Source organism: Haplochromis burtoni, unplaced genomic scaffold (assembly GCF_018398535.1).
Source record: "Haplochromis burtoni strain Fernald_Lab_line unplaced genomic scaffold, NCSU_Asbu1 Contig_132, whole genome shotgun sequence".
Classification (NCBI taxonomy): Eukaryota; Metazoa; Chordata; class Actinopteri; order Cichliformes; family Cichlidae; genus Haplochromis; species Haplochromis burtoni.
Window position 1 is genome coordinate 312557 of NW_024582493.1, and position 14714 is coordinate 327270.

At 40.7% G+C, this 14714-nt stretch overlaps 3 protein-coding genes across 16 annotated transcripts in view; 2 read left to right on the plus strand and 1 right to left on the minus strand.

Moving 5' to 3' along the window:
• The window catches only part of LOC102299288 (ATP-binding cassette sub-family G member 4), a 20990-nt gene extending 16126 nt beyond the window's left edge, over positions 1-4864 (plus strand). The window contains exons 10-15 of the mRNA XM_005930818.3: positions 587-685; positions 801-969; positions 1064-1164; positions 1718-1876; positions 1960-2078; positions 3438-4864. Coding sequence (XP_005930880.1) covers positions 587-685; positions 801-969; positions 1064-1164; positions 1718-1876; positions 1960-2078; positions 3438-3663 — 873 coding nt within the window. The 3' untranslated portion in view covers positions 3664-4864. The remainder of the gene's footprint in view (positions 1-586; positions 686-800; positions 970-1063; positions 1165-1717; positions 1877-1959; positions 2079-3437) is intronic.
• Positions 4865-5192: 328 nt separating this feature from the next.
• Positions 5193-10162, plus strand: lyrm9 (LYR motif containing 9). 14 transcript variants are annotated; one of them, XM_014336341.2, is made up of 5 exons: positions 5202-5279; positions 5656-5693; positions 6399-6542; positions 8353-8445; positions 8528-10162. In XM_014336341.2, exons 3-5 carry the CDS (start codon positions 6417-6419, stop codon positions 8543-8545), a joined length of 237 nt encoding a protein of 78 aa, XP_014191827.1. In that variant the 5' UTR covers positions 5202-5279; positions 5656-5693; positions 6399-6416; the 3' UTR covers positions 8546-10162. The 14 variants fall into 14 exon arrangements, 11 of the variants coding, with proteins under 11 accessions (XP_014191826.1, XP_014191827.1, XP_014191832.1 ...); XR_001336625.2 differs by lacking the exon at positions 5656-5693 and having other exon boundaries at positions 5210-5279; positions 6411-6542; positions 8528-8601; positions 9021-10162; XM_014336346.2 differs by having other exon boundaries at positions 5212-5279; positions 6411-6542.
• Positions 10163-10278: 116 nt separating this feature from the next.
• On the minus strand, positions 10279-12041 carry ift20 (intraflagellar transport 20 homolog (Chlamydomonas)). Its single transcript, XM_005930826.3, has 4 exons — positions 11911-12041; positions 11742-11827; positions 11483-11586; positions 10279-11008 (listed from the first exon to the last, which is right to left on the minus strand). Exons 1-4 carry the CDS (start codon positions 12035-12037, stop codon positions 10927-10929), a joined length of 399 nt encoding a protein of 132 aa, XP_005930888.1. The 5' UTR covers positions 12038-12041; the 3' UTR covers positions 10279-10926.
• Between the last annotated feature and the right edge of the window lie 2673 nt (positions 12042-14714).

Below are 14714 nucleotides of genomic sequence, written 5' to 3' on the forward strand. Positions count from 1 at the left end.
GCACTCATATATATTCAAATAATTAAAAAAAATGTTCATTTACCTGTTACTACCACACACCAAATCCGGTCGTTGGTATTTGCTGGCTTGTGTAGCCACTAGGTAACAAAGCTCAACACTGCCCCCAGCATCCTGGAGCACTTCTGTTGTGTTTGTACGTGTTTTGGAGTTTGTATGTGCTTTGTCTCTAGGGGCCACCGTAAATATACTTTTATTTATTCACTCCACATAAAATGTAATAAATAAATCATATAATACAAAAACCAACTATTCACATTTCAACTTTTAACAATTTAAATTTTCAGCTTTTTCCTTTTTAAACAAATTTAAAATGGAACAACACAAAACACTGCAAACCACAACACAATTAAATATAAATTATAATATGAAAACAAAAAGAAGATGCACATTCTCTGTCATATGGACCTGCATGAATAAACTTTCTGAATCCTTTATCATCTGCTACTGAAAATAGTTGTGGATGATTACTATAACTTTCTAATGTGATGTTTACCCAGTTGATTCAGCTCTGACTGCAGGATGCTTTGTGTTGAGTTGACGATGATCATTTCTTCCATTTTTCCAGGATGCCAGGCACATAGAAAGCCACACCTTTGCCACAAGTACGCTAACACAGTTCTGCATCCTCTTCAAGAGAACCTTCATAACTGTATGTCGAGACCAGGTGGGTGGAAGGATCGCTTCAATAATCACAGCTGTCACGAACAGATCAGATGTGCTCTTACCTGAAACGAGCCTGATCATGGATGTTTTCTTTCTCCGCTGTCGTCCATTCTCAGGTTTTGACCCACCTCAGAGTGATATCCCACATCTGCATAGGTGTGTTAATAGGTTTGCTCTATCTCAACATTGGCAATGATGCCAGCAGGGTGTTTAACAACACTGGATTTCTCTTCTTCTCTATGCTCTTCCTCATGTTTGGAGCACTCATGCCTACTGTGTTGACCTGTGAGTATGATCGAGAGGTTATGAACTTCCTCCCCTGTTGATACTATTATGATAAATCTCATAAATGTGTGTAAACATTTTGGGCTTTTGGCAGTTCCTCTGGAGATGTCTGTATTCCTGAGGGAGCATCTGAACTACTGGTACAGCCTGAAAGCCTACTACCTGGCCAAGACCATGGCTGATATTCCCTTCCAGGTGAGCTGGCAGTGCTGTGATTCGATTGGTGGATTTACTCACTGAGGGCCTGAGTGCTGACAAACAACAACATATATCCACTTAGCTTCACAACACTGTACTCTAGTGTTAGCAGATGGTGTTTGCAGGTTGTAGGAGCAGATTAGTTTGCTAACATTGTTGTTGGGTCTCATCATGTCAAAGAAGTCACCCAAGTGTCTGTTATTGGTTACACTGTAGAGCGGCAGATTCAAACGTTCTCAGATGTAATGCGTGGGCGTTATCATGGATTGAAATGGAAACGAGGTAAATGTCACAGTGATTTGGAAAGCTACTTTTGATCCTGCTGACCATCATTGTCATTGAGTACAACCTTAATTTGTATTAAATCCATCAACATTTATATCTATTAAATAAACCATTGTGCAGTACTCCAGTCATTGTGATTGGCTGGCACGGGAGCTGAGGGCTCTGTGTTTGGATGCGACTGTAGCTGCAGCACACTTTAACATCTGTGACAGGGTGTCCTCGCTGTTCCTCTACTAAACATCAGTTAATGAACGTGTTATTTTAGGTGATCTGCCCCATCATGTACTGCAGCATAGTGTACTGGATGACAGAGCAGCCTCCTGAGGCAAGTCGCTACCTGCTCTTCATAGCCCTGTCCACCTGCACTGCCCTGGTAGCCCAGTCTCTTGGGCTGTTGGTTGGCGCTGCCTCCACCTCACTACAGGTAGTGCATGTTTGCATTGTTTAATACACATTTTCTTGGCTGATGTAATATGTAACACGATGTATATCCTCTACACCTCCCAGGTAGCCACATTTGTAGGGCCTGTTACAGCTGTCCCTGTGCTGCTGTTCTCTGGATTCTTTGTCAACTTTGACACAATCCCCAAGTATCTGCAGTGGAGCTCCTATGTGTCCTATGTCAGGTGAGTGTCGCTGGGAGGAACAGCTGCAGGTTCAGTCGGGTCCACAGGGTTTTGAGGAATGACACATTGCTTTTCTGTCTGTACACCATCACAGCACATTATACATCAAGCATTTAAGAAAAGATTGAAGAGCAGACTTTCAGCTTTAATCATAAAATTATAAAATATGTTTTCTTGCCCCAAAGATTATGAAGTTAACAGTATTTGAGTTTGGCTGATTAATATATGATTTGTGAATGTTTTATTTCTTTAGCAGCTGCCAAAACCTGGAAGACTTGGTATCTTAAGTGTTTTGCTTAATTTGGTCACTTTCAGTCATTCATGTTAACTTAAGACAAGGATGTCAATCTCATATGGATAAAAAACCACACTCATAAAAATATAAACAATCTGCAACACAAAGCTTGCTGCTGCAGCATCGAGTGAAGCACCAGCTGCTGCCCTCCAGCACAAAATGCTTGAGCCTACTGTAATAAGTGGAGATTAGTGGACAAATAACTAATGGTAAAACACTGTTAACACATTTACATCTGGTTCTGTGCAGTCATGGTGACTCTGTGTTTGTGCTTTTTGATTATTAATGTGCTTCGTTTCAGTTAGTTTCTGGTTATGTTTCAGTGATTTCTAGTTCTTAGGTTTTGTTCCTGTGCCTCCCGTGTTTAGTGTGTCATGTCTCTAGTGTAGGTTTGGTTCTGTTTCCCATGTTTCTGCCTCTGTTCCTTATGTTCTGTCAATCTGCATCTCTGGTTTCCTGTTTTATTGTGATAGTTCCGCGTCCTGTGTGAGTCTATTCTGTTTTGCTTCTTCTGTCTCGTCGTGTCTGATTAGGTTCAGCTGTGTCTTTCTTCTGTTGTGTATTTCCCTCGTTACCCTCTGTGTATGTGTGTTCTGCTTTCTTACCCATCGGTTCGTCTGCTTATCATCCACTGATAACCGTCCATGTCTCAGGTATTCATGTATTTCCTAGTATTCCTGGTTTTTGTGTATTTCGTTTTCCCGGTTTAGGTTTTTGTGATTAGTTTCTCATTTATCTGTTTTTCGGCCTCAATAAAAGGCACGCCATTTGTTAAAATCCAGTTCCGTTTCCACGTTTCGTGCATTTGGGTCCACTACTTTCCACTCCACAGGGTCTACCTGCGCTGACACTGACACTTAGATTATAAAGTATCTGACTGATCCTTTCAAGCATTTTTTGTCCAAAAGTTATTCATAGGATGCTAACTATTTGTAAGATGCATTCAAATCCTCGATGGCTGGGCCTGATTACCAAAGTCATCCGCATTTATTACAGAAACAGTAAGCAATATTTGAGCTATTGTGACTGGGCTGTTTACAGATAAGACTTCGTCTCTCTCGTAGGTATGGCTTTGAAGGGGTCCTCCTGTCTATCTATGGGATGAACCGCACAGAGCTGGAGTGTCCAGGGCCGGTGTGTAAGTTCCAACAGCCTGAAGAGGTTCTGCAGCTGCTAGATGTGGAGGATGCAAAGCTCTATGTAGATTTTATTGTCCTGGGAAGTTTCTTCATCATCCTACGTCTGGCCACTTACCTTGTCCTCCGCTACAAGGTCAAGTCAGAGCGATAGTTTCTCTTCAGCTCATCTCCAAAACACACGACCCCCTCTAGACTCTGGACTCTTTCCTGTGCAGAGAGAACCTGTCACGTCATGTGGGAGTTTGTTTCATTTCATTTTACATGTTGCTGCTAAGTGGACAGAACAAATTCTGGTTGTGTTCTCCTGCCAGCTGGTGACAGTCCCTTAACCACTATACAGCTGTTTTACCTCATCAAGAACTAATGGGCATGCACAAAGCCATGTCACAGAGACTGAGCCACATTCAGCTACACGTGCTGTACGTTTTATAACTTACAGAAGTTTTTAGAGCCAAGCAGATGGGACTCAGTAGCAGAACTGACATCTTGCTTTAGTCCACACTGTGCTGCTGCTCTGGCAGAGTATATCTCTGGTCCAGGATACTCACCTTTTACGAAATTCAAATGCAAAAAGAGTGTTTACTTTTGTAAGCCAAAAAAAATGAAGTTGCACTAAAGATGTTTGATAATGTGCCTGAAAGAGTGAAAAAGCAACAATCACTGAAAGAGAGAGCGGATTTGGGCCGTAGCCCTAAAAACATTAACTTCTCAAAGCTGTGGTTTTTATCATATTGATAGTTGTAAATTGAGCTTTGCTATGATCGCCTGAAGAAATTTGATATTTTTTGCACTTCCACATTATAATCATGAATCTAAATAAATCTGTTAGTGATGATCACGAGGACAAGCCTTAATCATATTCCACTATGTTTTATTATCTTTAGTACTCTATGCATATGCAGTTCAGTTAGAGCCAAGCAGGTGGGACTCAGGAGCAGAACTGACATCTTGCTTTAGTCCACACTGTGCAGCTGCTCTGGTAGACTATATCTCTGGTCCAGGATACTCACCCCTTACGAAATTCATTATTGTATTTAAGCTACATAGGTGAGTTACTGTACTGTCATTACTGTTTTTGTGTCCGCTCTACGTCCAGCAATGCCACTGATCTTGGTGCTATCTCACATTTCATTTTAATTACACGTTTTTTAAAAAGCAGATGTTGGGACTGCGCATTACAGCATACTGAGCGACCAAAGACTACTAATGAATCTGCACGTGTCTTCATATTTTTTACATTGTGTTCTGTTTTTGTTATGACCACTTGTATGTTTATTAATCCATTCCATGTTGAAACACATAACTGCCAAAAGTTCTGTACAGCTATGTAAACTTCCAATAAACACTGATATGACAGATGCTTTGTTTAATTAATAACAAAACATGAAATATCCAATCAAAATTCCAAGAAATAAGATTTAAGATTCTGCATTTAAAGTGTCAACAGTGGCTAAGGTTAATCCACAGAAAGATCTGGATGATCTACTCTGAGCTACAGTCATGTACCAGAACATTAGACAAATCCTCAGGTCTTAAATGAGATAAACACGACTTTATGAACAATGACCAAAGCTTATGTATTACACATTACTTTGACTCTTTAAGTCCAGATATGTGTACCTATGTTTGTAGTTTATAGATCCAACAACAGGAGTCGATGCTTTTTCAATGTAACACATTTGTCAACCATAGAAGAAGACGGGGCACCAAGTACATCCGGGTAATATTATAGTCGGAGCTTATGAATGCAGTGGTCATAGAAGTTTGGTAAGAACACTCTGAGGAGAGTTTGTGATGTTTCGTTCACCCTGACAGCTACAGTAAGCATACCCACGCGTGCTTTATAGTAACAGTGTAGCCTCCGACCTGTGGAAAAGAATGCTTCTGTCAGGGAGTAGCTAGCCTCAGTTAGCAACACTGTTTACATCCAGAGCAGCCAAGCGTAAACCTGGAAGGTCAGGATGAAAGCAATTTCTAAACACCGAGAGCGAAACCTGAATATTTTACTGTCACGTGGAGCTTTTTAATTTTTAATATTGCTACATTGGAATAAGTTTCCAAGTTAGCTGGCTAACTGAGAGTAGTCCTGCTTGATTAACTGGAAACTGAATGATGGACACTGTTTCATGTTTGTGGCTGATAGGTGATCTTTATGGTGTCCACGCCTCTGCTGTATCTGAGGTATTGTTGTATCTCCATTTGTCAGTATTATTATTTTTAATGTACTTTGAACTACTTTAGCCCAGCTCTCTTTTCCCCAGGGCGCCAAACCTGCACAAAACCTCACTAGCCAGTGTCCTTCTGATCCAGGCCGGTGTTGTGCCAAAAAATGATAGCTCGTATTTAAACTGCTATAAATAACTTGTTGCTCTGTAATATGTGAAACAAATGTCAAATGTATCCCTCATGAATGATATCAAGTCATCTTGAGGCACAAACAACATTCATGTCACAAGGTAGAAGCTGCAGTCGTTTTTTGGCAGTGACGTTTATATATCCTTAATTTTTCCAGTTAAAAAAAAAACATCTTGTTGACTTTTAAAATGTCTTTTTTTCAGAGTAATCTGTTCACTGAAGTCTATTAACCAACATACATAAAGATATTACACATAAAAAACACAGAAACATTTGAAATCAGTTTTTGGCACAACACTGGTGTTGGCATTACTAATGCTTCGTCTGTCTGAAATCACTAACCACATGCCTGTACCAGATTTATGTTTCCAGGCATCTTGTTGGTGTTACTGCTGTTGGGGAATCATCTCTATAAAAGCTTCACAACATTATATTAAAACGCATGTGCTTTCCCCTGCTGACACACACTTAGCCCAGATGTTCTTACATCTGCAGTCTACACATAGAGTCCGTTTTTATTTTTACCAACAGCTGTTTAACCAGGAAGGGATGCCACCTTTAGCTGGAGCCGAGTTGGTCCACACTCCATTGCAGCTGTATCGATACCTGCTCAGGTGCTGCAGGCAGTTACCGTCCACAGCAATGCAACAACACTATCGACATGCCATAAGACAGGTGAGGTCATCTTATGCACCGATCAATGACAAGCAAAATGTTTTCCAAGTGAAACTGTGACGGTAACTTTAATACCTTTTGGACTCTTGTGTGACAAGACTAACTGAGCTACATCACATCTGACACAGAGAAATGGTTTTAAACAGCTCATTAAGAATCAATCTGTGCTCATGAAGTATTCATATAATCCTGCACATAGTGAGGATCGGGAAAACGATGAAAATTGTCTCAATGCAGAATTAGTGAGCCGTCTTTATTAAGCACCAGTTCACAGCAATAGTTATTTTAGGGACCTGGCATTAATAAAGAGAGAACAGTCACATGATCACAGGGTGACAGTGGGGAGGAAGAACGTCACTTTAACAGGAAGAGACCCACCCAACCTGGTGTGTTTTCGGGATAATTCAGTAATCTTTGTATTACTGTAGAGCAGGGTCCCCAATCCCAGTCCATGAGGGCCGGTGTCCTGCAGGTTTTAGATCTCACCCTGGGTCAACACACCTGAATCACATGATTAGTTCATTACCAGGCATCTGGAGAACTTCGAGACATGTTGAGATGGTCATTTATCCATTTAAATCAGCTGTGATGGATCAAGGACACATCTAAAACCTGCAGGGACACCAGCCCTTGAGGACTGGGATTGGGGACCCCTGCTGTAGAGTCTTGATCTTACAATATAAAGTGCCTTGAGGAGAGTAGCGCTTTATAAATAAAACTGAATTTATGGCCGTGTGATGTGATGAAATATATCAAATGACAAAGCCGATTGTTTCATATTATACTCGACAGTTTATTTTGTATTGTGCGACATACACTCATAACTGCGATACTTTTGCACCGACAGTAGTCACCACAGCAACACAGAAGGAGCATACAAAACAAATCGAGGGGCTCGTTGCTAGACGAGGGGTTACCTCTGTAACCGAGTCTGACATGGAGCAGAAAACTGTGCCGACCCGGCCCCCTCCACAGACACCCACACCACAGACCTCTGACACCACCTAAGCAAGAATCGCGTGTTTGCGAATGAGAAGCACAAAGAATCCCGAAGATAAATATACATATATGGTTTTGTTCACTGATCAAAACACACAACACGTGACTGTGTGGGGTGTATTTATAATCATATTTATTTAACTTTTTATTATTTCAATGAAGTAAAAAACGAGCAGTACTTTCAATGTGTTGGTTATATAAACTATTCACTGAATTTACAGAAAATGCCAATATTGTGATTATATCGTTATGGGGATTAGAAATGACTTGTGTCAGGAGATTTGGGTGATGGTGAATACAATTCATCCTTTGTTGACTGTACTGAAAACCCCAGTCTTAGAGTCCATACTGACCACTTTAGACACGTGTGTTGTATATTTTAAGTCAACAGAAATGTTAAAAATCTGACCATTTTTAAACAGATATAATATAAAATGGAGAAAAGCAACAAAATATCTTAAAAATAACTCGTGCACAGTTCTACAAACGGTTGTTGCAGTGACGTGAAGAGGCCCATCTAACGCTGCCTTCATCGCTAACCTTATTTTCGGTTTCTGTTGTGATGTGATTGGCTGGCAGCAGCAGTTGAATTGTTAACGAGCCGTTTCCTGTGAAGGCAAACTCCCAACCTTTGACCTTTGTGCTGCACTATTGATTTGTATTATTAGATAGTGCTGACATGTTTATGGTCACCATAACAACCAATAACTGTGACTCATGCACCATTAATGTATCATCATCATCATCATCATTACTGCTGAAAGTAGTTTCTGCCAAGATCATAAAGTCTTTGTTTGCTGTTTGTTTCCAGGGTTACAACAGCCACTCAGATGAAGACGACCCTGAGAGGACACAGATGATCATCCAGAGAGCGATTGCAGATGCTGACTGGATTCTTGATAAAGTAAGGATAAAGGAAAGAAGACCTCCAAGGTCTTACACACATGAACATAAAGCGTAATGTTCATTTCGTTTGTCATTCACAGTATACCAAGAAGAAATGAGCGCGTGTCCACGGCGGTGCATTTTGCAGGGCTGTCCTGGAGTCACACTGGTGAAGGTGCTGTCCCTGTCTGCGAGTGCTCAGGGTGTCATGGTTTTTTTGAGGGATGACCGATGACTCGCTGTAAATACTGTTCTCAAACTATGCCATTAAATGTGCAATCATGAACTTAGTTGGTTTGTTCCTTGGAGCAAAAGTCGAACAGGAGATGGAAACTGAAACTATTCAGCGAACTACAAAGAGTTCATGGTTTTATGCTTTATATACATATCAATGTCCTCTACAGCCTCTGTGTCTGAATGATGAACACACGCAGTAGTTGGTCCAGTGTTGTCTGAGCATGGCTCCCACCTTAATGCACGTTTAAAACTTTAAATATGTTTACAGCCTACTAAAAAAGGTACTAACATTCGTACCAGAACTGTGAAAAATGCTACAGTACTTGTTTTTTGTTTGTTTTTCCTTTACTGCCATAGGTTCCTCAGGCTGCGTATGTAATGATGTAGAAGCAGAACTGAAGAGGACGACATACGACCGACAAGGGTTCTAGATTATCTTCCATGCTGAAGAAGAAGGAGAACATGGAAGATGGCAGCAAGTACAGCTGCTAACATATCGCTGCCCGTACTTGTTAATAGTAAAAGTCTGGTATGGAAGTACTTTACATTCTTGTCCTGAAACACACTTTACTACTTTGTTTGAGACAGCTAGCATCAAATCAGCTGTGTTCCTTACTAGAGCTGGGCAGTCAAAAAGGAATCAAAACTGACACTGGGAATCTCTAATCCACCTGATCTTTCCCGTGTCGGTTATTTCAGTTTTTTTAAATTCTGTGTTGTCACGTGACTCTGTGCCTTCTGCAGCATCATGGAGAAAAACAAACAAATCAACACATCGAGCTGAGCGCACAACTTCAAATCTCACGTCTGTTGTTTGGACACGTTTGACTTTAGTAAAGACGACTTCAAACAAAAGGGAGAAAAACATTTCATCATCCAACAACAATACTACTAATCTGTTGCAACGCTTGGAGGACAATCGTGTCACCAATTAAAAATATCCCACCTTTAACAGTTCGCATATTTACAGTACGACCTGACTGCACGGGGTTATGGTGTGTTGTGTGTCGAAATTTGAAGCGAAAAATGAATCTAGTTTGGAAAAAGGCTGGAACGTGACAAAACGTGGGACAAGTGAGTGCTACGGTCAGTGTACTGCACAGTGGTGATGGACACGTTTGAAAAAGCAGACCGTGTAATATAATGTACTCCTATTGATGGTGTCAACAACAAAATCAATGTTAACCACCTGAAAGAAAATCATTCAAAGTGTACTTTAGCTGTCAGGCTGCCCTTTCAGACTTCCTGGGTTAGATCCTAAAGGCCTGTTTCAGCAGATTTGCAGGTCAATGTGTAGTCGGTGGTTGGACGAATAGAAAAGCTGCTCTCATGTTGCATCAGTGGAGGGTGTCCGATCCAGGATTGCAGGGGAAGCAAAGATATTTCTCTTTTCTTTTAGTAAATGAGGATTTTCAAGTGTTGCTATTTAAGTACTGAAAGAAGAAAAAGAACTGACTCGAGATCAGATTTCAGCCAGTTTGTCACAACCAGGAAGGAGTTTAGGTGACTCCATCCGTGGACCTACAGTATATAAAAGCACACGTGAACTGCCCTCTGCAGTTTTAGGCTTGTGACATGCTTTCTTCCCTATGTGAGGTAAAACAGTACCAGAATATTTGCATATCACGTAATCTTTATTAACACAATACTTAATTGCACATTGTTAAACTTTGCTCACGCATCTCTTCTACAGCTTGGAGGCAAAGGTGATACTTCTGTGCAACATACAGTATTCAAGTATAACCATTTTTCTCAAATAAATGCTGGATAACAAGGATACACATACAAGAAAACAATGAGAATGTTTCGTATGTACTGGCCTCACCAACCAATGGAATAAAACAAAAACATCCTGATCTGCTCATTTTTCTTGAACTGAAACTTATTTACAGCTACGTGCACATGCAGTATTAATCTCCATTGATACAAAAAGTAATAAAACTAGATATACAGACTAAAGTATAAATAGTATAAATAGGTTCTCTTTGTATAAATAGCTCCATCGTCTTCAGTGTTGGTGTGACATGTTGAGACACTTGATGCCAGCAGAGGTGAGCACGTGAAGCTGCCCTGTAAATGCACACATCTGCTGTCCACAATGGGAAACAGCAGGCAGTCAGTTCACACACAACACGTCAGAGGAGGAGGCGTCCGTGACATCAGAGTTTTGGGACTGCTTCGGAAAAGGAGCTGCAGCGGAGTAGTTCTCTGAAAATGGGATAGGCACTGAGGAAAGTCGCAGACTGTTTGGTCTCGGGAGTTCTTACTTCTGGAGAATAAACTGGTCGATGAACTCGTTCTGCTCTGACTCCACTTTGGACAAAGCTTCGTACTCTATACGATATCTGGGACACAACAGAAAACAGCAGACAGACATAAGAAAGGGATACCTGACTATCCTTTACTTACGCCTACCACACATTAGGACAGCACTGGGCCTCCTCCGCTAGCATGTGTATGAAAATGTTTCTACCCTGCACAGAAAATATATATGTTCTCCACACAAGGCATTTATTTAGGCACACACAAGTACTATTATAATTTTTTTAGGAGTGTTACAATTAAACATTGGAATACAATATAAATGCAATATTGTATAACTGTGTGACAATAACAACAACATGGAGCGTGCTGGTCTGATGAAAGCTGGAAAGTTTATGCTAAATGTGTTTTTTTCCTATTGTGTAAAAAAAAAAAAAAAAAAAAAAAACACAAAGTTTTGGAGAATTGTCATATCCCCGATTATACACATGGGACACCATAGCCTACTGTCCTGCACAGATGGGTGTCTTTACCCACTCTTTTTTTTCCTATATTACCTTTCAAGTTGCATTTTCTTCTCTGCTATGAGAGCCTGAAGCTGCTGCTGCTGGGCCTCTCTTTGCTTTGCTACAGACGTCAGCAGGTTTCTGGCTCCAATGGCCTGAAGGAGAATAACACAGAATCATACCTGATAAAAGTCTTATTCTCATGATCACATATCATACAGACACACTCAGATGTTATAAAGCTTTAGTACACGAGCACTACAACTTCTTTTGCAAGAGCCAATGAAAAGTCTTCAAATATCGAGCTTACCTTCATCTTTTCTGTCTCTGCTTCTTTTGCCAGTTCATCCACGAGCTCAATCAGACCTCCCACTATCTTCTGAAACTGGCCAATTTCTGTAAAGAAGAACACGTGTCTGTACATGCAGGACCTGCTAATGTTAGGAGAGCAGGTTAAACTAAATGTGATCTGTGCTTACTGTCCACAAACTCTTTGCACTCTTCTTTGAGCTCTGAAGTCTTCTGGCTGACATCAGGCTCCAACACTCGCAGCTTGTTGAGTTCATCAAAATAAAAGCCTGCCTCAGCTAATGGGTCTGTAGCCATGGCCACGGGGCCTGCCACAAAGGAGACAGAAAGAGTGATAGAGGAAGTTAAACACGTATAAAACATACAGCTTTGATATCAGCATCCAGAACAAGTCCTTTAACTGCTACTGTAGTTAGCAGGCTTTCCAGCCCGATATAAAATCTTACAGTACAGATGACTTCATCTGGCCCTCATTTACTAACACTGTGTTTGCATCGGTTTTCTTCAGCTTCCTCCCACAGAGACATGCAGTTAGTGGGGTTAGGTTAACTGAATCAAAATTGCCCATAGATGTGACCGTGAGTGCAAATGGCTGTCTGTCTCTCTGTGTTAGCCCCGTGACAGATCAGTGACATATAGAGTCTCACCCTATGGTGCCTAACAACAACAATATAATAACATTATTATATATTATATACATAAGTTATAAAATAATTAGAATAATACTAAAATAATATTGTCTTTTTGTTCTTTTTGCAGTCTTCCAAAACATCAAAAGTCACAAAATAGATCAAACTGCAGGTAAAGAAACCAACAAACTAAACTGGAAGGTCTAGTGAGGTCACTGTTACGTCTATAGTGCCACAGCACTATCTGTTGAGCCCTGCGTTGTGGTTGTTTCTGCTGCTGCTGATTGAAGGTTTCTGGGAGTTTAGTGTCATCATGTTTGTTCTACTGGCTAACAATTAAAGATATCGCCGCAGGGAAGCCACCTGTTTGAAACCGAAGACCTAAGTTAGCCATGGTCACATGACGTCGGTGTTTCCAACCAGACGTCGGAGCCTTGTTTTTGACTGTATGTCTGAACGTCCAGTCACGTTTAGCCACTAACGGTAACATATGGTCCGTTCATGCAAAATGAACTTTTCGTTGAACTGTGGTCTTCAGTGACAGACAGGTTCGAAACGAACATTTTACAAGCAGCTCTATTCGCGGTCAAATTATCATTAAATAAACACGTACACATAACTACAGGCTTCTCCAGTGCAAGTCATCAGAATCACATTAACATCGGATACAATGGAAACTAACCTTAACTTATTTGAATGTACAAAAACGTTATAAACAGTCTGAGTAAGTAAAACAAAAGAAAGCTGTAGTATTACTCACTATTTCTTGCCAGTCGAAATCACTAACTGTGACACAGGCTAACACTGTTAGCTAGCTTGCTAAAATTAGTTAGCTAATTCAAATAGCTAGTTAGCTAAGCTGCTCACTAACGCTAGTTGGACGCAACACATTAACCCCGTTAAAGCTAATAAACCTACGAGGACAACACGGTTTCATTAACCCCTAATATGATTTAAAAACGCTTGTACGTGTGATTTTACCTCTTCTAACCGCAGTCACAGATGGTTCTCTGTTGTTTGACTATGTGGCAGAGTAACAACCAACCAAAGCTCCTCCTCATCTTCTCGCTGCCAGGGAAACCAAACGCTCCTCCCTGTGTTTGTGTGTGTGCGCGTTTGTTTCCGTAACCTGCCTCATCCAGAGAACTATGATATGAAGGCACTTCTGTATTTTATAAAAGGTGCTTCCTACAGTCACAACAAAGAGTTAAAACTGAAAAACCAAGGTAAGACCTGTGGGAGGCGTGACAGCTGAATGAAATGGAACGGGACTGGCGTGTACACGAACATTCCAATCCAATGAAGGCAGGGCAGTTTGTCTTGCAATACCTGTTACTGACGGACGAGGGCAGCATTGTGCTTTGCAATTGAAGGCCTGGCCAGCATAAACTCTAGTGATGAGATTTCCGGAGCTTTTTAGAGAACCGGTTCTTTCGGCTCGTCTCAATAAAAAGATCCGGCTCTTTCGGCTTCCAATCGGCTCTTTCGGCTTCCAACCGGATCTTCAGGTTGTTTTGTTGATTTAATTAATTTATTATTAACAACAATATAAAATTATGCAAAAAAAAACGTGCTTTTATTTATATATGTTTATATGTAAATATATACAGTGGCCCCTAGAGACAAAGCACATACAAACTCCAAAAAGCACGTACAAACTCCAAAACACATTTCTAGCGTTAACTGAACTTCCAAAACAGAGCTACCTAGATCACTTAAATTACACAATTGAAAGCATATGTGTATTGTTTGTGTATTTATACACAAGCACTCATATATATTCAAATAATTTAAAATATGTTCATTTACCTGTTACTACCACACACCAAATCTGGTCGTACTTCCTGGCTTGTGTAGCCACAAAAGCTCAACTCTGCCCCCTAGCATCCTGGAGCACTTCTGTTGTGTTTTATACGTGTTTTGGAGTTTTTATGTGTTTTGGAGTTTGTACGTGCTTCGGGGTTTGTACATGTTTTGGAGTCTGTACGTGCTTTGTCTCTGGGGGCCACCGTAAATATACTTTGGTTTATTTACTCCACATAAAATGTAATAAATAAATCATATAATACAAAAAACAACTATTTACATTTCAACTTTTAACTATTTAAAATAGTTGTGGATGATTACTATACCTTTCTAATGTGACGTTGTTGTCCCTGCTCTCTCTCTCTCTCTCCCTCCCGCTCTGTTCCTGTGCTACTGAGTGTAACTACCGCCCCTCCCCCCTCTGCCCAGCGCAAAGCACAAGGCTCTGTGGAGTGAAGCAGGAAAAGGGTGAGAGAGAGAGAGAGAGAGAGAGAGAGAGAGAGAGGGAGAGAGAAAGAAAAAAACAAACCCCACAGCTC